The sequence below is a fragment of the Hydractinia symbiolongicarpus genome, chromosome 6, assembly GCF_029227915.1.
Source record: "Hydractinia symbiolongicarpus strain clone_291-10 chromosome 6, HSymV2.1, whole genome shotgun sequence".
Lineage (NCBI taxonomy): Eukaryota > Metazoa > Cnidaria > Hydrozoa > Anthoathecata > Hydractiniidae > Hydractinia > Hydractinia symbiolongicarpus.
The window spans coordinates 30,452,025-30,475,640 of record NC_079880.1 but is presented as its reverse complement, the minus strand read 5'-3'; the positions used below and the strand labels follow the sequence as shown (position 1 = coordinate 30,475,640).

Here is a 23,616-nt window from a genome sequence, read left to right as displayed (position 1 = left end):
AAAGGGGTACATGCTTGAGGTTGATGTTAGATATCCACATAATCTTCATGACACACATAACGATCTTCCTTTCATGCCTGAGAGGAAGGTTATCAATGGTGTCGAGAAGCTGACACCATGTCTTTCGGACAAGAGGAACTATGTGATTCATATCCGTGCGCTTGCTCAAGCTTTGAATCACGGTCTTGTTCTGGATAAGGTTCATAGGGTACTGAGGTTTGATCAGAGCGCATGGTTGAAACCTTACATCGACTTCAATACACAGCTGCGCACGGAGTCGAAGAATGACTTTGAAAAGGATTTCTTCAAGCTGATGAACAATTCCGTCTTTGGTAAGACAATGGAGAATCAACGAAAACAGAAGGATATACGTTTGGCCACCAACCAAAAGAATTATGAGAAAATGGTGATGAAGCCAAACTTCAGGGGTGCAATCCATTTCTCGGAAACACTGATGGGGATAGAGATGTCCAAGATCAAGATCAAGATGAACAAACCGATCTACCTCGGCCCCACAATCCTCCATCTATCCAAGATGGTTATGTGTGAGTTCCACCATGATTACATGAGACCGAAATATGGTGATGATGTGAAGCTTTGCTACATGGATACGGATTCATTCGTTTACCACATAAAAACAGACGACTTCTACAAAGATATCGCGAACGATGTGTCTGTGAGATTTGACACATCTGGGTATGATAAGGAAGATGGTAGACCTCTACCATTAGGTTTGAATAAAAAGATCATTGGGCTGATGAAGGACGAGTTGGGTGGTAAGGTGATGACTGAGTTCATCGCCCTAAGAGCTAAGACATACGCATACAAACAGCTATGTGGTAGGGAGGGTAAGAGATGTAAGGGGGTGAAGAAATGCGTGGTGAGGGAGACCATAGGTTTCGCCGATTATAAGAGATGTCTGTTTGAGGGTGAGAACATTTACAGAACCCAAATGACCTTTCAATCGATTAAGCATGATGTTCACACGGTGAAAACAAACAAACTGGCGCTCAATGCCGATGATGATAAACGCATAATTTTGGAAGATGGTATTACCACACTGGCAAGAGGCCATTATAGACACACATAACACTATAAATTATAAGGCACGACAGATGAGGGTGGGTAGGGGGACCCATGGGGAGGGGACACGGCGGGGGGTCGGGGGGTTGGGGCGGATCCGGACATTCGTAGGTGCTAACGGATTTTATAGACTCTTCTATCGTTGATTTGACGTGGATGGCCTATAATTTGACGTGGAATGGTAAAGTGCCAACGGGGTCTGTCCTAACATCGGCATTTTCCTATCTCTGCTGCAGTTGAAAAAATCTGTCAACACGGAGAAATGTTTTCTTTAAACGGAAGTGACAAAAATTCCTACGTACAAAAGAAATTTTGTCCCATACCGTCAATTGCGTCTCCAGGACTTACTAGGTTTTTCACATCTACACAGACCGTTTACGTTTTGTTTTAGACAACTAAATGTGGAGAAAAAACACGTCAAATGAAATTTAATGTGGGTTTAACCTTGGCAAAACAGATGTGTCTAACTAATTTTAATCGTTGTGTGCGAAAATGGTCAATTAAAAAATAATGTATGAGAAAAAGGCCGTGTAAAACATGAACAAACATGAACATTTTATGTATAATTCATTTTTAAGTCAAAACAACTCGTTAATCGTACTTAGAAGTATACCACTTCAGTGGTTGACATTTTGGCACTGTTCATTAAATTTAACCAGATTAAAGACCAGATTTGATATGACGTCATGTCACATTGCCATGACGACACAATTGTTTTACTTAAAATATGTCAACAATCCCAAAAACATATGTCGGCGTTTTATGTGATTGTCGAGTAATATTTTACACATTTAAATCGTTTTTAAGTTGTTTTTTTTTTGGCCAAAGTTTGTGTTCAACTTTTTTAGCCTTTTTTCAGGTTCAGAAATATATGACGAAGTCATCCAACTTTTATCCCAATGTGCTAAATTTAGTAGCATTAGATATTTTAAGTAACGTTTAAACATGAAGAGCATAACATTGACCATTTAATCACAAGTTGCTACATTTAAACTTCATAAAGATGTATTCTGTATATGAAATCAAAGTCAAGTATTCGTTCATATCAATAGTTTTCATCAACATAAACAACCCGAAACTTTGCAAATGTCTATAACGCGCATGAAGAACCTAACACAGAGCAGTTGATTACACTATAAACTTCTTAGATGCTAAAGACAGGAAGAAGACAACAAGAGCCAACAAACTGAAAAGTTAATATCAGTATTATGTTTGTATATTGTATTTGTTTGTTACAGGTTTTTATATTACAAGTTTTTGTTTATAACGTTTTTTAAAAATCTATTCACATCGTGACAAATCTGCGCACATATCTCAATCCTTCATTTGAACATGTTTACAATCTGGAAACGAGTTAATGTATAGCTTTGCTTGTTATTATTATTATTATTATTATTATTATTATTCATATTTATTTACAGGTGTCCTAATCAGGGTTCATAAAGACAATCCTGGTATCAATAAGGTTCCTGTATATACAAGTATATAATAAATAATGTTAAAAATTTTAAAAATTATAAAAAAAAAAATGTATTATCTATAAGACAAAAAATGAAATATACAAGATAGTAGAATAGGCGAATGTGCTGGGATAGATAGTTTTGTTAAGCATTCAGAATTACCAACAACCAAATCATTATAGAAAATCTCACATCTTCTTTTATCTGTGAAATAATAACAGTAAACAAAAACTCACGTGATAAAAACGTAATAATTCCAAGTAAATATTCTCTAAGTAATCTTTTCTATTTTAAAGCATTAGATTTAATACGAAAAACCTTTCCTCAGTAGCCAAATGCTGATTTACGCATGTGTTCACACATAAAAGACTTTTTTTCCAAACAATTTTGCATTCCACAACATTCGGAGCTTGAACAACTTTTTAAAATATAAAAAAATTGTAGTAGCCTAATGTCAATAAAAACTTTTGTTCACACCTTAAGAATAATTTTTGCAGTCAATTTTCCATTCTCTATGTTTCAGAGAACTAATTCTTTAACAACTTTTTAAAATATGGAAAATTTTTTCCGTAGACAATATTTAATTTACGCTTTTTTTCACACCTTAAGAACAATCTTTGCAGTCAATTTTGCATTTTCTTTGTTTTAGATTATTGATTTTGTAACAACTTTTTCAAACATGGAAAATTTTCCCCTTAGACAATATTCAATTCACGCTTTTTTCACATGTTAAGGAAATTTTTCGCATGTCAATTTTGCATTCTCTATGTTTTAGAGTACTGATTCTTTAACAACATTTTCAAATGTGGGAAATTTTCGCGTAGACAATATTTAATTTACGCTTTTTTCACGCCTTAAGAATAACTTTTGCGGCCAATTTTACGCTCTCTATGTATCAGAGAACTAATTCTTTAACAACTTTTTAAAATATGGAAAATTTTCCCCGTAGACAATATTTAATTTACGGTTTGTTCACACCTTAAGAATAATTTTTGAAGTCAATTTTGCATTCTCTATTTTTTATAGAGTACTGTTTCTTTAACAACTTTTTAAAATATGGAAAATTTTCCTAGTAAACAAAATTTAATTCACGCTTTTTTCACATGTTAAGAATAATTTTTGAAGTCAATTTTGCATTCTCTATGTTTTAGAGAACTAATTCTTTAACAACTTTTTAAAATATGGAAAACTTTTTCCGTAGACAATATTTAATTTACGGTTTGTTCACACCTTAAGAATAATTTTTGCAGTCAATTTTGCATTTTCTATGTTTTAGAGAACTAATTCTTTAACAACATTTCCAAATATGGAAAATCATCCCCGTAGACAATATCTAATTTACGATTTTTTCACACGTTAAGAATAATTTTTGCAGCCAATTTTGCATTCTCTATGTTTTAGATTACTAATTTTGTAACAACTTTTTCAAATATGGAAAGTTTTTCCCTTAAACAATATTCAATTCACGCTTTTTTCACATGTTAAGAATAATTTTTGCTTGTCAATTTTGCATTCTCTATGTTTTAGAGTACTGATTCTTTAACAACTTTTTCAAATATGGAAAATTTTCCCCGTTAGACAATATTTAATTTACGCTTTTTTCACACCTTAAGAATAATTTTTGCAGTCAATTTTGCTCTCTCTATGTTTTAGAGTACTAATTCTTTAACAACTTTTTAAAATATGGAAAACTTTCCCCGTAGACAATATTTAATTTACGGTTTGTTCACACCTTAAGAATAATTTTTGCAGTCAATTTTTGCATTCTCTATGTTTTAGAGTACTAATTCTTTAACAACATTTTCAAATATGTAAAATCATCCCCGTAGACAATATCTAATTTACGATTTTTTCACACGTTAAGAATAATTTTTGCAGCCAATATTGCGCTCTCTATGTTTTAGAGTACTGATTCTGTAACAACTTTTCCAAATATGAAAAATTTTGAATTATAAGAACTTTAAAATTTAAAGCTCTCAATGACTTTTAAATCTTTTTTTACGTGTTTACGACGTAACGGTTGATAATTTTTTTATGATGTTTATGAGCGTTGTCGGAAGTCGGCTAGTCGCTAGTATGAAAACGGATATAATATATCAGTAACATAAATATATATGATTACGCTTTTTCTTGATTTGTATCTTCTTGTCCAACATATCTTCTTGGACAACACATATTTTAATTGCTTAAAACAATCGGATATGCATTTGTAGGAGCAACCTCAATGCGTAGATAATCATATTCCTCGATGTTCTGTCATGGTATATAAGTTAGTCATTGCTTTGCAGGCTCAAACGGCCTGCTGGACTATCACCCAGCAAAACAAATGGGTTAATAAACGAATATTACCTAAGTACCACCTCAGTCCTTTTTTGAATATAAGACAGATGGGATGGAATTTGAACGTGTGTCATTTGGTGTAGATAAATTCAGTTAAAAACCAAAATGGATCACCGACAAGGTTTCGCATTGTTGGTTAAGAAACATGATAGCCCATAAACGACCCAAAGGTCCAACTACTTTCTTCCAGTGCTGGAAGTTTCCAACACCTTTCCTATACACAGATCCCTAATGAATTCTAATAATTGGTACGTATCTCTAAACTGCGATATATAACTAGAATCAGCAATTTTTTTGCCATATGTATTCGGTATATTAATATACTGTTGTTTTCGTAACAGCTTCTAATTATCGCTAATGTAAGTATTCAATGTCTTTTATCTCAGAGTGTATAAGTAAATAAAATAACCAAATTATTAGGTTATTATTAAAGTTTTGTTCCAGCATGGAGGTATAAACTTCTATGGTTCCAGATAATACTTCCTTTCTTTCATTATTCTGCGTTTCGTACAACATATTTTTTAACGTAGTTCTATTCGATCCTCGTAAATGTCCATCGTAACTCGCATTTTCGCGGTATGGTATCTTCGTAAGCAAATGACAGCGTATGATCCTGCTTTATATAACATGTTTCACGATCGATAAATCTTCTTATCTAAGCCTTGATTTGAGCTTCTGAGGGCAGGGGACGCTCATTTTAAACCCTGTAATAATGCTTAGTTTTGAAAAGAATAATTGGAAATAGTTTTGGTGCAGTTTGGTTTTGTGGACTGAGGAGTTTATAAACACAAGCATCATTATCAGTACCCGTATCTAGAAAAAAAATTTTCACGGTGACGTTCTGTTTGAAGAAAAAAAATCGTCATCATAAGAATGTTCAAAGTAATTAAGTCACTGATGAAACAGCCAGAAGGTCGTGCTCTCGACAATCCTCAAATAAATGTTAGCAGCCTGACGGCTACTGTGAACAGTAACGAAAGCTGCAGTCGTGTTAGTATTAAAATTTTTGACAGAATATTTTCACGGTTCCATTTGCAGAAAGTGGTATACAGCGTAATTAAGATTGGTTAGCTGCTATGTTCTAAACTTCATGCCCCTTGCGCTGGGTCGTTTTCGTTACGGCATTGATCTTAAGTACGTGAGAATAAAACGTCGACGACCTGACAGGTGGTTGAGATAACATTGCCAATAATTGCCATGCATTGCCAACTCTTTAACAGGGTTGAAGAGGTCAAACCTGCACTTGCAAGAAGTTTCCTACGAGTAGTAAGCATTTGATTCCAAAGTTTGTTTTTGGTACGACTCATTGTATAAACTATTTGCAAAATCTGTTCGCCTTATTAGAATGATGTGTGTAGGTTATTAAGTAGCAGGGTGCTATGTTGGTTTTGAAGTAGCAGGGTGCTATGTAGGTTATTAAGTAGGGTAATTAACCTCCCTGAGAACTGCATTCTAACAACTGGCTATTCCTCCTCTTCCACTGCAACTATGTTGCCTTACTTCTACAGATATGTATAGCATTGTTCTAACTTGCTTGCCTGCCACACAAGCCAGTTCGTGGTCACTAGATGGTACTAAAGAAACCGAAGACACTACATTTGAAGTGCACCAGAATATAAATTTTAAACTGCAGCCTTATGATTATAAGTCAAATGCGCTACCACTACACTATTTTCGCACACCAGTAAAATTAAGTTTTTCACTTAAATTACACAAAGGGTAATAAAACATTGTAAAGGTTAAGACATGGCAGAAATTCATTTGACAATATTATAAAATAAAAACGAGCTTCTAAGTTCTTAACTGATAATTAAGTGTTGGTACCTTAATCCACATAAATTTATCTCGATTTCTTTTGGTCATGATAATCGCGTGGAGCTGGTAAACAATTTTCCAGGAATAAGATTGCCGAATTTTCGACCAGACGTTAGTTTTTTTTCTTGAAGTTGGATTGATTTTTGCAGCTTTGCTTTGCTCTTCATTTCGAGCATTTCGTTTGCATCTTTCCGGAAGTAAAGAATCAATTTTGTTTCTTCTCTGAAAACTTCGGTGCTGTTGGGGTTACTGCATCTCAAGATTTTCATTTAAGTTGGTTTCAATTGTCAGCTTTACTTGTGGACAGTGATTATTTAGAAATAAAAGTTTATCAGGTTTTGTTAAGGATCTCCTCGCGATGATTTCATCTAGAAAATCAGTAGTCCCTTTCATTTTTCTACATGTTTTATTCCCTTCCATTTTTTTTCCTTTTTTTTCATTTTTGCACTTTGAAATTCCCTGTGAATAGCGTAATTCCCAATGACCATACTATATATATATATATGAATATATATATATATATGAATACTGTATTTTTATAAATATTTTATATCTATAATACAGAATCTGCCTAATTCAAGTCTCATTGGGAAAAACCAATATTCCAATTAGTAAGAGATTCGATACAGAAGGTTTTGTTTTTAAACATTTTGCTTAAGCCGCAGAATAGAAAAGAATGACACAAGAGTTCTCCGTTCGCCATACCTGCGTCCATTCTAGTTAAGCAAATATTGCTGTGTTTGTGCCTCCTGCGCACTTTTCTTTTTTATAAAGAAAGGAAATTGACAAAACAAAACAAAATTGTTAGTCAAATTACACGGTTTGATGGTAAAGCAACATAAGAATTGTCAACATCGTCAATCGTCAACAACATCGGGCCAGTCAACCAACTGGCTAGCTATAGATGGCTTCATTTATTGTTATTAGCTTTTTATCCTAACTAACATTTCTTATTTTTGTTTTTTCTTCATCAATCTGTTTTTTACTCAGCTGCATCGGGGGTGGCTATCTAACTGCTAACTACCTCTGGCATAAAAGTGAAAGCAGCTAAACTACAGAAACATTTTCAACTAATCTTTCTCATGCTAAATTGCATTAAGGTAGCTACAACTTTTACAGTAATATAAAATTTATTGATTCAATAACGAGACAACAGTCTCGATTGACCTTAACCTTATTTTGTAACGACATGCTATATGTGTTCTTATTTAATCTGATAAAGAATTTTGCAAATTTGCAAGAAAACTTATTCCGCAGATAGAATTGGCGAGCGATTGTTTTAGTTTGGTTAAATTGTTTCGGTTTGATGGGTTGTTTCGTGCGATAAAGTTTCTGTATTGAAAATGGTATCTGAAGGGCGTACTAATGTAAGTTCTCCACACATGGATGTGCGACGAGGTTTACCTGTACTAAGTTCTTCACACATGGCTGTGCGACATGGTTTACCTGTACTAAGTTCTCCACACATGGATGTGCGACGAGGTTTACCTGTACTAAGTTCTTCACACATGGCTGTGCGACATGGTTTACCTGTACTAAGTTCTCCACACACGGATGTACGACATTGTTTACCTGTACTAAGTTCTCCACACACGGATGTGCGACGAGGTTTACCTGTACTAAGTTCTTCACACATGGCTGTGCGACATGGTCTACCTGTACTAAGTTCTCCACACATGGATGTGCGACGAGGTTTACCTGTACTATATTCTTCACACATGGCTGTGCGACATGGTTTACCTGTACTAAGTTCTCCACACACGGATGTACGACATTGTTTACCTGTACTAAGTTCTCCACACACGGATGTGCGACGAGGTTTACCTGTACTAAGTTCTCCACACACGGATGTACGACATTGTTTACCTGTACTAAGTTCTCCACACACGGATGTGCGACGAGGTTTACCTGTACTAAGTTCTTCACACATGGCTGTGCGACATGGTTTACCTGTACTAAGTTCTCCACACACGGATGTACGAAATTGTTTACCTGTACTAAGTTCTCCACACACGGATGTGCGACGAGGTTTACCTGTACTAAGTTCTTCACACATGGCTGTGCGACATGGTTTACCTGTACTAAGTTCTCCACACATGGATGTGCGACGAGGTTTACCTGTACTAAGTTCTTCACACATGGCTGTGCGACATGGTTTACCTGTACTAAGTTCTCCACACATGGATGTGCGACGAGGTTTACCTGTACTAAGTTCTTCACACATGGCTGTGCGACATGGTTTACCTGTACTAAGTTCTCCACACACGGATGTACGACATTGTTTACCTGTACTAAGTTCTCCACACACGGATGTGCGACGAGGTTTACCTGTACTAAGTTCTTCACACATGGCTGTGCGACATGGTCTACCTGTACTAAGTTCTCCACACATGGATGTGCGACGAGGTTTACCTGTACTATATTCTTCACACATGGCTGTGCGACATGGTTTACCTGTACTAAGTTCTCCACACACGGATGTACGACATTGTTTACCTGTACTAAGTTCTCCACACACGGATGTGCGACGAGGTTTACCTGTACTAAGTTCTCCACACACGGATGTACGACATTGTTTACCTGTACTAAGTTCTCCACACACGGATGTGCGACGAGGTTTACCTGTACTAAGTTCTTCACACATGGCTGTGCGACATGGTTTACCTGTACTAAGTTCTCCACACACGGATGTACGACATTGTTTACCTGTACTAAGTTCTCCACACACGGATGTGCGACGAGGTATACCTGTACTAAGTTCTCCACACACGGATGTACGACATTGTTTACCTGTACTAAGTTCTCCACACACGGATGTGCGACGAGGTTTACCTGTACTAAGTTCTTCACACATGGCTGTGCGACATGGTTTACCTGTACTAAGTTCTCCACACACGGATGTACGACATTGTTTACCTGTACTAAGTTCTCCACACATGGCTATGCGACATGGTTTACCTGTACTAAGTTCTCCACACACGGATGTACGACATTGTTTACCTGTACTAAGTTCTCCACACATGGATGTGCGACATTGTTTACCTGTACTAAGTTCTCCACACATGGATGTACGACATGGTTTACCTGTACTAAGTTCTCATCCCGGCGTCACGATTATTTTTTTTTACGCAAACATATTCTGCAAAATAACAAAATGCTAGCCGCGACTGTTTTTGCTATTTTGGGGTAACAACTATTGTAAACTGTGTTTTCATTTCAGCTCTATTGCTAAGAGCGCTTCACTGGATTTCCCACATACTGTGTACCTGTACTCAACCGACCTACCTTAATGTTGGGCATGGTTTACTTGCACTTAAGTGCTCAAACTGTCTTAACATAAAAATAAGCTTTAACAATCATTGTAGTTGTTTCATGTAGATATTTTGTATTATTCTCGTAATTTAGTTTCTTTTTCTGTTATAATTAATCACGTCACTGACAGTATATATAACCACATGTGTGTCACATGTGTAGGCCAGGTAAACTGCGTTGAAACAAGCTGTTTGCAGTTTCTATGTTCGCATTACAGAACAATCCACGAGATCAGCTAAGGCCCGAAAAATGTACTGGTTTCTGGCTAGGAATATCTTCTGCCGTAGTTAAGCCTTTTGCCTTCCTTTGCTCTAAGAATTTTACTAGGATTTGATTCAAGAGCACAAAATTATATCTAGGCTATATGTTGAATTAAAAATAAATAAATGAGAAAAAAGAAAAAAAATGCTGCCAACAACAACTTCTTATTAATACCAAGTTTTGTCAAAGATGGATATTTTTTAAGTTTTGGTCCATTTATTCCAAAAACACAGAACTTAAAAGAATGCAGATGAGTGTAGATGACCAGTGTACACGAGACCATCGTAGACAAGTGTCGACTAGCCCTATTGTCTAAAGGGAATTATGCCCCCCCCCCCCCACCTTCTCCTGTTTTTTTTAATAACATTCTGCCGCGTCATCAAAACGTTCTGATTTTTGTGACTTCAACTAAACTTTTATGACTTATTATGGTGAAAATTGTTTAAAATTTTAAAAGGAATATTCAAAACATTTTTAAGGTCGTAAGAGTATTTGCTCATATACTATATACGATGTGAGAAAAAGTGATGCTTGAGCTATAAGAGGTTTTAGAAAAATGTTTTTTGTAGCGTTTAATTAGAAGAAGTGCACCTGCAAAAGAACGAACTTTAATAAAATTCTTACAAAATTTGAGCTTTTACGGTCACTTAGTAACTTAATTAACAATTCTTTAAGGGTCATGTTGCAAAGCTTAACTGTATTTTTTGGAGAGCGTTGTTGGACCTTAAAAGTATGGGGGTAGTGGCTGCAGTCTATCACTACTGACAGAGTTATAATTATAACATTGAGATCTTTCTGTGTAATTTTCTATTCTCTTTGATTCTCTGTTAGCAGTGTAAATGGTTTGTAACATATCTTTCACTTTCACAATAAAAATAAGTACTGGACAAATAATGAAAAATGCAATACGTTATTGTATTTATTTTCGTTACAAAATACTCGTGTGGCGTTACTAGTTCCAGTCTTAACGTTTATAACACGTGCAACAACTCCCAATCTTCTCGCAAGCGGATTAACCATCAGGGCTGTAACAAGTTAAAGAGAAAGCCCACCCACCCACCCCCTAAAAAGTTGTAAAAAATGATAAGGTAATAATTGCCTTATGTTACGCTTAGAAATATGCCACGCTTCTATATGGTTTCTTTTTGGAAAATAGGTAAATGAAACCAACCTCATTTGGCTGCGAGGTACCGGAGAGTTTTTATCCTGGAAAAGGCAAATCTCTAAGTAAAGCTTGCACTTAAATCAGTAGAGAAAAGGCGAATACCTTCTGATTGCTTGTTGTTTATTTTTTATTATGTACATATATTTTTTGATGACGTAAAAAATTGTAACGATTCTGAAAAAGTGTAATAAAGATTGATGATATTACGATGAAAAAAATGCTGACTGTTAGCTGAGTCAAAGTTGTAGCTTAGTAGAGAAGCCACGGAGGCATATTGCTGAGCAGGAGGATGAGTTAAAATTCGATATCGTGAACACTGACCTTAGTAGAGAAGCCATTGGGCATATTGCTAACGACAATTTAGCCAGATATGCTTTACATTTGTATTTTTACACTTTACGAACTTGTACAACTGTGATAACTAAGACGACTACACCATAAATAACTACTACAATACTAATACCGCGTTATTCTTGTCCCACATGGAGTTTAGAAAATACATAGATTATTTTCGGTTGAGCAAACCGAATTAGAAAATTAGTGGAAATAAATTCCACAAGTGACAAAACTTAGCCGACATGTTTAAATTAATATTATAAATGCCTTGTGAAATTTTCATGTTAGTTCAGAATTTATAGCATTTTCCGTTTTTAGACAGTTAAGTGTGGTGGTTTTGAGCAATGTCTAATAATCCGTGGCATCAGAGAAAGAAGTTGAAAGCTGGCAGACCAGATATAATATCACTTCCAAGGCCTGAGATACATTATTAAACATTTTTTTGAGGTTCAAAGTTCAGGTTTTGAAAAACCCCGAAAAACGTGTATTTTACAGAACCCCACCTTAACTGCGTCGAGCCACAGGTGGATTAAAATTTTTCGGAAAAGACGCTACTTTATTCCAGGACACGAAATTATAGGGCAGGCTGCCGGGCAGCTGATATTATAAACGTTTTAAAGAAAAAAAGAGAAACAGGTTTTCAACAAATTCATTCTCCAAGTTAAGATACACATATTTTCTAAATCGCATTATTTTAATGTTGTTCGAAAGTCGGTTGAGCTCATTCGCGTTAATTACATTCTTTTGTTCAATTTATTAAAGGTATTCGTGCTAATTTTCTTTGCATTAATTAATTTCCTGAAAAAAGGTAGTCATAAAAAGTCGCAAAGTTTTATAATAATGGAGCAAGTAATCCAGATGATATTAATATTTAATTTTAAACCATCTCTTTCTTCCATCGACTGGTACATCTTAATCTGGTCCATCACAAAAAATGTTAAAATAGACAGAAAAACTATAAAAAAACCTCGAAAAGAAAGCATTTTTCTACAAAAAAGTCCTTGACATTAACCGATTGTCATAACTAATCTTCTGCCATATAGTTTCATACTTTTTTTGAAATAGAATTAAATGTTCAGTATGAGCATTCAATTCTATTTCAAAAAAAGTTTCAACACCAATTCCACCGGCTTGCATGAGCAAAACAGACATTTTAGCTACAACCTTCGAATTAATTGAAAAAATCTAAAGTTTGAACAACTTCGATTTTAGCTTATTCATCTTGTAAACCAGTTACGTTTTCGAAAAGATTTCAAGCAATTTGCAGGGTTAAAGAGTCAAAATAAACGACCATTAGATCGAAATGGGTTTACAAAAAACAGCAAAAATCTACTAAACACATTATGTTACCTCTCTGAATAAGATTTACCTGCCTGGATAATCAAAACATTGCTTTGAACAATTTTTTTTTAAGATAAGTGATATTTCATTCTTTGTCTGCCGAAAAAATCACAAAATTACAAGCTTCTCGATAGTTTGACTTTCCAAAATGTTGGCCAGCAGACAACAGAAATTATTTCCTCGAAATATGATTTTTTTCCAATGGTTAGGGTAGTGAATGGTATTTGTATTCCCTGTTAGCTGAACTGCTTCCCATAAAATTATCTACATAAAAAAATCACTATCGGTTATAAATCTTTAGCTTCATTGGTAGCATTTTAGTTTCTATGACTACAATCTTGAAAATAAATTGGTGGTCAAATATTACACCTTCCCCAAAAATTCAGTATTGGAGTCGAAAGACAGATAGTTAATGGCAGCTATGCTTTTGCGTCTTGTTGTTTTAACTATGACGTCACTTCCAATAAAATTTTGGTTGGTGGTAAGATAAAGAAATGCAATAAAATTGATGTACATTGCACACTTCATGTTATTTTATTTTTCAATGCCATGCAAACCTAAAGATTTTACAACTAAAGAAAACAGAATATCAAATAAAAAAGCACTAACAACTTTTACGGTAAATATTTACATGCATGCTTTTTTTTAGAGTTTTAAATTTTTTTAGATTGAACTATTTATGAACGTTGCAGATTTGGCTTGATTTCGCAACAACAACAACTAGATGGAGAGTTTAGTTCAATTCTGGCGGACCCATCATAGACTTAACTGTAGTAGTAAAAAAAAGCTCTCCTTTAAATTTTACAATACGACAATATCGTTTAACAATATTGCAGGTTGGTGGCTATCGTTGTTGTTGTTGTTCTCGTCGTCGTCGTCGTCGTCGTCGTTGTTGTTGTTGTTGTTGTTGTTTTTGTTGTTGTTGTTGTTGTTGTTGTTTATTTTGTTGTTGTTGTTGTTGTTGTTGTTGTTGTTGTTATTGTTGTCGTATTCGCTGTTGTTGTTGCTGTTGTTGTTATCGTCGTGATAGCCATTGTTTTCTTTCCCTGTATTCCAATTTGGGCGTAATTTTAAGCTTGTGAACTCCGTACTTGATCTGCTTTTTGTCTTGCCAGATGAAATGGGCGTGTCTCTTTTATCCTTCTGTTGGTGCAATCTGCCATTCTTAGATCTTCTTCCAACAGCTGCTTTCACGTGCGAGAAAAACACGAGCGGGTTTAAGACTGAATTTAAAAAAGCCAGCGCGAACAATGTCCGTTCGACATCTTTGCCACCGCAAGATTCACCACTGGCTTTAAGCAGATTACAAGTTGAGAAGGGAAGCCAGCATAGCGCGAAAATTAAAACAGTTTTCACAGCCATTAACACAAATCGGATCTAAAAAGTATAAAAGTATTATAAATAATAAAATGGAAAAAGAAAGAAGTGACAGATCTAAATAATTAAGAAATCCAACTGAATACGTAAATGTTCTAAAAATATATCATGCGATTCTTAAAACTCATCATAAAACATGTTCTTAAAATTCTTAATAACTTAAAAATAATCAATAGTACACTATAATATATAACATTTTTTCTAAATAACTATGTATTTACATTAGAAATAAATAAGCAACAAAACTGCTCTTCATTTTATGCATTGCTCATTGTTTCTATATGTTGTTAACAAATGCACACAAAACGTTCTTATTGTCAAAAGGTATCAACGGAAAATATACCACCAATAAAATCATAAATGCGACAAATCTAGAAATTTAGTTGTGGTAGAATCAAACCCATGTTTTGTAGCCTTAAAATTCTTGTCAGCAAGTACGAAGCTATAATCTCAGTCCAAAGTTGTTTTAGATGTGTAAGTCAGCAGGATTCTCTGGTGTTATTACAACTTCACATTAAATGTTTTTTAAAATTTTTTTCATGGCTTTCACACAAGGACGTTCAAAGCTTCTTCTTAAATGGGTAATACTTGATTGATTAAACCGCCTTTGCATTTCACATTCTCCTTTGAAATAATTTAACAACAACAGATTCCAGGGTATCGAGTACACTTTGTCAGCTTTATTGATTAAAACAAGGTTCTATAGATATTCTCTGTGCAGGGAAAGGCTAGCATCAATTGTTTTGGTACCATATTATTTTTTTAGGCTTATTTAAGAGTTTTTATGCCTAGTTAAGTGACTCAAGTCTTAACACGCTTTCAAAAAGAAAGAAAAAAATAGCGATTAATTTAGATGCATTACTGAATTATTTACCAACATCGGTCTTAACTTTGCGTTGTAGCCTACTAGCTATAAGGTATCTACATACTCCAATTTACAATCCTTCCTTATTTAATCCAGTTTTCTTTGGTAACTGACTCTTTTTAGTGACTCTTTCTAAATCCCGGGATTAGGTATACTGTTTCCTTTAACAGATATGACAGCCGTGGAAACAGACTGTTAAACGTGGTCGTAAATTTTTTGTGGCCAAAAATCCGCTATTAAATACATATTACCAATAGGTACCACGCTCACTATCGAATTCTTGTTGATCAATTATTTTCTGCACAACTGGCGCATTTCTGTCAACTTGATATTTTCAACATTGGGAGAGTTTTTGTGAAGTTAGAACGGAGGGAGATCTGTAAAATCCCAGTCAAGTCAGGAAAGTTGGAATGTTTGAATCTAGTTAGATAGCTAGTTACTAGTGATAGCATAGTCGCAATTAACTCGTTTACTACCAAGCTAGCTAGCTGCTGTCGCAAAATAGCTGTCAACAATACTTATTTGGTAACTATTGAAAAATAATATCAGAGCATATTCTTACTCACATACAGTTATGCCTGTTCTTGTCGTTTTCCCTTTCGACTTTTTTTAAAGTTTTTATGAATTTTGAACAAAACCTTGCCACGCAGTAAATTAAAATTCTCCAGCAAAGGCACATAAAATAGTTTGAGAAAGTGAATAAAAGGGAATTAAAAGGTATGCAAAGAACTTAGCGTATGAACGCATATGGACTGGCTTTTTATTAAAGATGCAAATTTTTTCAACGTTTTGTTGACTTACGAAATTGATCTATACGAAGCACACATTACGTGAATTATTGGACATCGATTTTACTTTGATCAAATAAAACGCGTTGCGTACCAACTATTACATTAATTTATGTGCAGTACCCCACAGATAGGTTTTTCTATCGTGGGGTATGAAGAGTTTTGTATTCGTCCTCTTCTAGTTTTGTAATTTTGTGTTTAAATATATATGTATATAAATAAAAAAATTACATAAACTGTTCAGTTCCTGTAAACGTTCTGTTTTTTTTTGTTTTTAAAAAGACAATAATATTAACATAGCTATAACGGAAATATGCAAATGCATAACAGAAGGATGAAATCATCCATACCTCTCTCTTTAGGTCTCTTCCAACATTATGTTTCCCCGTGCTCTCAAATGCTGCCGCTGAAATCTGCTTGAGTTTGTTGTTACTGCGACGCAGGACAACAAAAATAGCGGTGTAGCATGCAACAAAGAAGATGGTAGCTGTGTAAGTTAAAACTGGAAATACCAAGTTGTTATACTTTTCAACGTTTGAAAGAAGAAATCTCGATACGCAGTAGACGAGTGAAACACACGCCAAAGAGAGAACCCACGCACTGAAACATATCTTATATGGAAACAGCTTGTTTTGCTTATGATGAAGAAACGGGAAAGCAACGGCAAATAATCGGTCAAAGGTGATGGCAATGAGATTAAAGATGGAGATAAGCAGCGAAAATCTGATAAACACGTGCTTTATAATGCTGTATAATTCTTTAACCTCGGATTTTCCTTTCAGTGTCGTTTTCATGAACGGGTCCATGCTCTTTAGTATGATCATATTAATCCCAACAAATGTGTCTGATAAACATAAATTGAGGATGTAAATCAAGGACGGCTTTAGTTTGACTTTTTTGATGATAATGGCGACGACAATGACGTTGAAAAGTAGCACCAAACCTGCCAATGCTGGTGTCGCATGAGTGTAGATGACTTCTCCATATGCTGCTGGTCTTCCAGTCATTACTGAACCAGATGGCCTCCTGCAAAAATGGGCATTAAGTCATTCTTTTGCAGATGGATTTACTTGAAATAAGATTACAAAGCGGAACGCGTTACAGTTTTGCAAAAAGGGTAGTTGTACAAACATTGAGATTGTTTGAACCTATTCAACCGGGGTATAGGGTACAAATGGTTTCCTGGAATCCAATTTTCTAAAACTTATTTTTGACGACACTTTCTTGCGATTAAGAGGTCAATTTAGCAAATTGTTAAAAATTACTTTCAAAAGCCTTTTTAACGCGATTAATTTAATATACTTTTTCTTATCAAGATAAATTATTGTTTCTGGGTCATAGAATAATGATTTGACATCGCACTAAAGTCACAATAAAATTTAAAAAATGCTGATAGAATTAAAAAAGCAATAGAGCGTAAATTGTTTCAACTAATTAAAGCGTATAAAACTGTAACTAAATCGTTTCAGTAAATGGGAAGTTTTAGGCGCCCTAATTTGTGCCACGTTTTTTTACCCCCGGCTGTCAAAATATTCATATTAGAAGTCACAATAACAAAAGATAAATAATCAAATAAAATAAAGATAACAATCCTTACCTATTTTTAGCATCGCATGAAAAATGTTCCATGATCATACCTCTAAAATCGTATTTTATATACTTTTTTGCATTAATATTAATTAGGAATAAACAATTCAGAGGTTTCTCTGCTGCGAATTTGAAAGCCAGAGCGTAAACCGCAGTTACATCGAATGAATTTCACCATGTTCAGTTTTTCCTAATTCTCACGACCACATTTCGAAAGAAAATATTAAAATCTGTTTTTTTTACGGTTTTAACAGGAAAACGTTTCTTCCTTAACTCATATTACACAATTTTTATTCCTAACAAAAAACCCTGCAGAGATTATTTTCACTTTTTGTCTTTTTAATTGGTTTGTTACTTTCTTTTTTCAAACCAAAGCAGCCTAAAATATTGTACAAACCCACTTTTATATCACTTTTATTTTAAACCATTACTGGCATGAGGCCACCATCCCAAAATAGTTTAGTATGACGCACGTTTTTCTTCTTAAACATTATCTAGCTTGCTCTCGCGTTTGTTAAAATTGGGTTTGCGTTAAAACACTTTGCTTGTTTAAAAGCTGGAAAGAACAGGTGTTGTTTTGTTATAGAAACATAAAGTTGAACTGAGACACACTTTAAATTTACATAAACTTTCTTGGTTAGCTACTGTGCCAAGTTTATTGTCATAACATTTGCTCTTCACATAATTCCATGGGTTTGGGTAAAAAAGGAGACCCTCAATATTCTCCCCTAAAATGGGGTTGATAAATGGTTGTGCCACTTAATTAGTCATTTGTTACTCAGATTAGGCATGATTATTCCCATCAAATTAGCTGTGCTTGTCCGATGGAGAATTTTCTTTGACTAAGTCACTGTCTTTGATTGGCTAGAATTTTTGCATTTTCGCTATAGTGAGAATCATGCAGAAAATAACTACAATATCACGTCATCAGTTTACTCTAAAAACGGAGAAAGAAGGCTTCGCTGTCTCTTACACCAAAACAAAACAGCTAGTGAAGAACTATCATGCCCTTTAATTTAATGAATGAGAACCTACGTGGTGGAAGAATCTGAGAGGAATCTGTCACGATAGCTATTCATCAATTGGGGGAATTGATGGATAGCTATTGTTTGAAAGTATAGGATCAGAGGTAGTGTCGTATACTCCCCCTTCGCACACACGTATCAAAATAATATCAGGGGGACTGGTGTCGACGCAATGCACGACGTATATAGGTAGCTACACTGTGCTACGCGAGTCGGACGTGGTGCCTTCTCTGCAAAATAATGTTACAGACTATCGTTGCAACTCAAATGAGTTTTATAAACAGCTTTCAGTGCATGATATATTTTGCACAGAATAAAAACACAAGCTGCCAGTCCATAACGAAAAAATTCTCTTTTTTCTCCAAATCGATCAAGCAAGAAGCTGATAATTAGCACTAGCAAGTTATTTTTTTATTTCGTGCAAATATTTTTTAATTTTTAATACGTATGTTTGCAAAATAAATTTCGGTCATAAAAAAGAAACGAAAAAATTGTTCCGTGTTAATTATGAATATTCCTCTTTAAAATATTCATATTACCAAATATTTGTCTAATTTTATCGTGAAGTTGTAAACATTCACTTAAACGAATGGACGTGGTAACACTCTTTGGAGTGAATAAAGTTAACGAAATATCAACACAAAATAACACCCTAATCACACCAAAGAAGGAAAGCAGATACGATTTGGCATTATATGGACTGGATAACGGTCAATTTTACGCCATCCATATACCAGCGTTAACATGTATTTTTTTAAGTTTGATAACAGCTATACTGGTACTATATTTTTCATTTAAACATCAAAGAATATCAACATTTTTCACATGGACAAAAAGTGAACGGTTTGTTGTGTATCTTGCCATTTGCGATGCCTTGTTTAATATCTGTCACTCAATGGATCATTTGCATATTGTCATCAAAAAAGATCATGTCTACCCCAAAGCACTTTGCGAGTTTTATGGCATCATGCTAGCCGAGTTCATTACTGCCCAGAACTTGATGGTAAATGTGGTTTCTATCAACGCTTTTGTTTTGATTTACTTTCGTAAAAAGCTTGAATTTGGAAAATATGATTGGAAGTTGTTGTTATGGATGTTTGGAACACCAGCCATTGGTAGTATGATAGATCTTGGGACTGGATCTATGGGACCAAATGGAACCTTGTGAGTATTAGACATTTTGGGCTTTCAAGTTCTACGGAAGTAACCAGTCGTGTAGGGTATGCGTGTTATGCTAAAAGAGAATGCAAACCTAAAATATTGTTATTTTTTACAACAATCTTCAAAACAGAACATATAGTTTAAATCCGCTTTAAAGTACATAATGGAGGGTAAATAAGCGTAACTTTGCTTCGACTGTAAAATCAAAGCCTTAACACATTTTACAAAATTAAAGCTATAAATTGGAATATTTTTTTATTTTACTTTTAGCTGCTACTTTGATGGTGTGAAAGGAGAGTACGCGAATTTATTCTTCACCACAGTGCCTTTGCTTTTAATTCTCACCGTAAACATCATTATGTATATTTTAACATGGTACCGCATTCAAAAAGAGGAGCCAAAGTTCAAAGATGTTTCTGGCAAGGGTGCTCACATGGTCCGGGCATCACATCGAGCAGCTAAGACTATGTCCTTATTTGTTGCAGCTTTCTTTATACAATGGTGGGCGATGGCTTTGTATGGTGTGTGGCAATTAGTAGCAGATGTTCCGCAAGCGTTGTTTCAGTTTGTTACGACCTTCTCTAACATTGGAGGAATCTTAAATGGTGTTGTTTACGCAATTATAAGAAGTCGAAAACGTGATACGGAAAGTGTTGCTCATCACTGACTCTCATGCTTCATTTCAGCAACACAAGTTTAAACCTACTAAAAAAGACGGAAATAGTAAGAAATTAAAAAAAAAACTGTAATTATGAGACATATCTGCAATCCTGTTTAAAAATATTCAAGATGAAACCCACAAGCAATAGTTTACGGTTTTTTCAGTCCCAAGCACTTAAGAACTAATGAAACTTAAGATCATTACTCGGTAAGATTCGAAACCCGAAACTGTGACTGAAATTTGAAACAGTTTACAAAATTCAAAATTTACGTTTCATTGTTCAGCGTATTCACACACTAATGTGTGGTATGTAAGTATCACGCATACTAATGTGCGCTATGCGAGTATCACACGCTTACTAATGTGCGGTAGGCGAGTTTCACGCACACTATTGTGTGGTATGCGAGTATTACGGCAAAGATTATACAGCAAACAAAAGAGTAAGTCCTGTGATCAAAGTTAAAGTTATTAATACATGATGGCCTGTCGAGTTAATTTTTTAGTGTACGAATGACGCTAACAAATCAAATATCGATACTCGAGCTACCTCTTTTACAAAAAACATTCATTCATGATTGTTACATAACAGAGTAAACACAAATAGATAGTATAGATAAATAGTAATTATAATGAAATTTCTATTAAATTTTTAATAAGTAGCTTTTAGATTAAAAATTATTCCAGTCCGTAAAGCTACGAATGAAAAACTAAGAGCAATAAACTAAACCATATGACATGTAATTGGAAGCTAATAGAATGATTTAAAAGACATACAAAATCGAAATTATGTTTAAGCTATTCCCAACGCAATCCAAGTGTGTTTTATTCAAACAAACAACACATCAATTTTTAACTGTTACACTTTGATTTCATTTACAAGTTAAAAAGGCGCAAAATGGCCCTTCTAAAAAGACACAGTTTCTATAACAACTAGCAACCATTTTATTTAAAATATATGGTTCGTTCCAAAGTTCTGCTAGCTAAAGCCGCAAAGCAACTTACTACCATGCTGACGATATTTCTGCAACATACGTAGCTAATTTGTTTCCAATGTACCATTTTACCTTTTAAAAAATCTTCTAAACCAACTCCGAAGAAGGTTTTTGAAAGAAGTCGACAACAAAACATAAATACAGGCATCGGAAGAATAACCGATAGAAAAAACTATGTTGATTATCACATCTAACAGAAAAGTGTTTGCTATAAAACCTCTATACATCAACAAGAATATAAAATCTGGTATGACAATGAACAGTACGAAAGTTGTCACTAATAGGAATGGTAACAACAAATGTAGATTCGCTCGTTTGATGTGCTGACGCAATTTTTGACCATTTGAACTAAATCCATCCGTATTACGATCTGTATTTCTTTCTATTGAAACCGACATTCGAGCCATTACCTTTCTATTGCGTCGAATCTTTTTCACAATGTATATGTATGTCGCAAAAGCAATTATAACGAAAACCATATCGCCAAATGGAAAGCCATAAAAGTGGGAAAAATCTTCAAGCTTTTCAAAACCATTTACTTGTTCGACACGAATATAAACAAATAATGACAACTGCAAGCACAAAGTTATCAACCATACTATGATCATGCAATATTTCGTTTTTCTTGCTGACCAATATAAGGGATAACGGATGTTCAAGTACACTTCTGCCAGTCGGTCTAATGTCAGAATGTACATAACGGCATAATAAGGTAAACATGAAACCATTGAGTAAATTAATAAAAATTGATACACAATGTTTTTCTCGCCATAATAATAGTACACCACGATATAAGCTACACTCGCTGCGGATAAGCAAATTTCCGACAGACTCAGATTGATCATTAATATAGTTTGACTTCTGCTAACGTTGGAACTTTTTGTTAAAAGTAGTATCATACCAAAACTGTGTAATACAAATGGTACGACATAGGATATCAACGAGACTGCCCACAATTCCATACCTTAATCGCTTCACTACTGCGAGTGGGTTTGTGACCAAAATTAGGAGTAACAGTATAACTATTCTTGCACTATGGCAACACACTTTGTTTCAATCTTTGTTGAAAATCGAAATATGCTAGATCTTACCATTCCATGTCTTGGATGCGGAAAAAACTGAGGAAAGATTTTTAACCGGTCAAAATATTAAATTAAAAAAAAGAACAGTTAAAAAAATATAAAAAGGTTATATACATTTTCAACAATAACATTAAATTTATTTATAATTCATGTTTTGTTTTTTGCTTGGACTGCGATCTATGTAATTTCAATCGATTGTAGCTTTAAATGGTGCAATCTTTTGACTTTCTTGTAATTAAATATAATCACATTTATTATTTTATCCAATCTTTTATTCCATGTGCATAGCTGCAAAAAAATAGCTTGAATAATATTTGAACCTCCCACTTATTTCTTTACGTATGCTACGTTACTTGTTATTGTAGTTTATGGTTTTTGTAAAGTTTGTTACAAAAACCATTTTGAAAAACAATACTCTCTTCGCATAGAGATGAGCGACATATTTTGCTTTTTAAATAAAAAATAAACAGAATAATGGAATTTTTTGACGCAATATCCAGGGGCGGATTCAGCAAATTTTCGTAGTAGTCATGATGGCTATGAAAATTTGAATATACAGCTAAGTGTCTCGGGGGGGGGGGGGGGGGGGGGGCGCTGTAAGTCCCTCAGGCGGGGTCTGGGGCGCCACTGGGGCGCCCCAGAAGCTTTCGCTAAAACGGACTTTGTGAACCCTAAAATAGGCTTGAACGGGAACAAAAAAGAACCTCGTATGCAGACGTTTTAAGTGCTTTAGACCTTGATAACAGAAAAAACATTCTCATAAACGCTGCAGCGCTGCATAACCACTTCAAACAGAAAAGAAGAAGCCCTGTGGCTTGAAGATTTCCGTCATCAGCTTGGACGATTCTAAAATTCGAAGTAGACATCACTGTTTGGTTTAGCCTTTCTTCGTCTCGGAATAAAAAATGAACACATTGGTGAATAATTTACGCAGAGCCAATTCATGTGGGAGATTACATAAGAAA

At 34.7% G+C, this 23,616-nt stretch overlaps 4 protein-coding genes and 1 long non-coding RNA gene across 5 annotated transcripts; 1 reads left to right on the top strand and 4 right to left on the bottom strand.

Annotated features, from left to right (window-relative positions):
* Positions 1-2,270: 2,270 nt before the first annotated feature.
* LOC130648071 (uncharacterized) lies at positions 2,271-7,331 on the bottom strand. Its single transcript, XR_008982917.1, has 2 exons — positions 6,708-7,331; positions 2,271-6,457 (listed from the first exon to the last, which is right to left on the bottom strand). It is a non-coding gene; the product is annotated as an uncharacterized LOC130648071 (long non-coding RNA).
* Positions 7,332-7,986: 655 nt separating this feature from the next.
* LOC130648263 (Kruppel-like factor 18) lies at positions 7,987-9,636 on the bottom strand. The gene has a single exon (XM_057454304.1). It carries the CDS (start codon positions 9,634-9,636, stop codon positions 7,987-7,989), a length of 1,650 nt encoding a protein of 549 aa, XP_057310287.1.
* A 6,734-nt stretch (positions 9,637-16,370) lies between these two features.
* On the bottom strand, positions 16,371-17,150 carry LOC130648262 (trace amine-associated receptor 13c-like). The gene has a single exon (XM_057454303.1). It carries the CDS (start codon positions 17,148-17,150, stop codon positions 16,371-16,373), a length of 780 nt encoding a protein of 259 aa, XP_057310286.1.
* A 1,988-nt stretch (positions 17,151-19,138) lies between these two features.
* On the top strand, positions 19,139-20,724 carry LOC130647366 (uncharacterized). The gene is made up of 2 exons (XM_057453199.1): positions 19,139-19,919; positions 20,187-20,724. Exons 1-2 carry the CDS (start codon positions 19,345-19,347, stop codon positions 20,581-20,583), a joined length of 972 nt encoding a protein of 323 aa, XP_057309182.1. The 5' UTR covers positions 19,139-19,344; the 3' UTR covers positions 20,584-20,724.
* A 913-nt stretch (positions 20,725-21,637) lies between these two features.
* Positions 21,638-22,531, bottom strand: LOC130648261 (histamine H2 receptor-like). Its single transcript, XM_057454301.1, has one exon. It carries the CDS (start codon positions 22,529-22,531, stop codon positions 21,638-21,640), a length of 894 nt encoding a protein of 297 aa, XP_057310284.1.
* Positions 22,532-23,616: the final 1,085 nt, after the last annotated feature.

Bases quoted from the DNA above. Each gene is read 5' to 3' on its own strand.
- LOC130648263 (XM_057454304.1), bottom strand. From the start codon at position 9,636: ATGTGTGGAGAACTTAGTACAGGTAAACAATGTCGTACATCCGTGTGT.
- LOC130648261 (XM_057454301.1), bottom strand. From the start codon at position 22,531: ATGGAATTGTGGGCAGTCTCGTTGATATCCTATGTCGTACCATTTGTA.
- LOC130648262 (XM_057454303.1), bottom strand. From the start codon at position 17,150: ATGACTGGAAGACCAGCAGCATATGGAGAAGTCATCTACACTCATGCG.
- LOC130647366 (XM_057453199.1), top strand. From the start codon at position 19,345: ATGGACGTGGTAACACTCTTTGGAGTGAATAAAGTTAACGAAATATCA. The intron at 19,920-20,186 runs GTGAGTATTAGA...TTTTACTTTTAG, and splicing joins ATGGGACCAAATGGAACCTT to CTGCTACTTTGATGGTGTGA.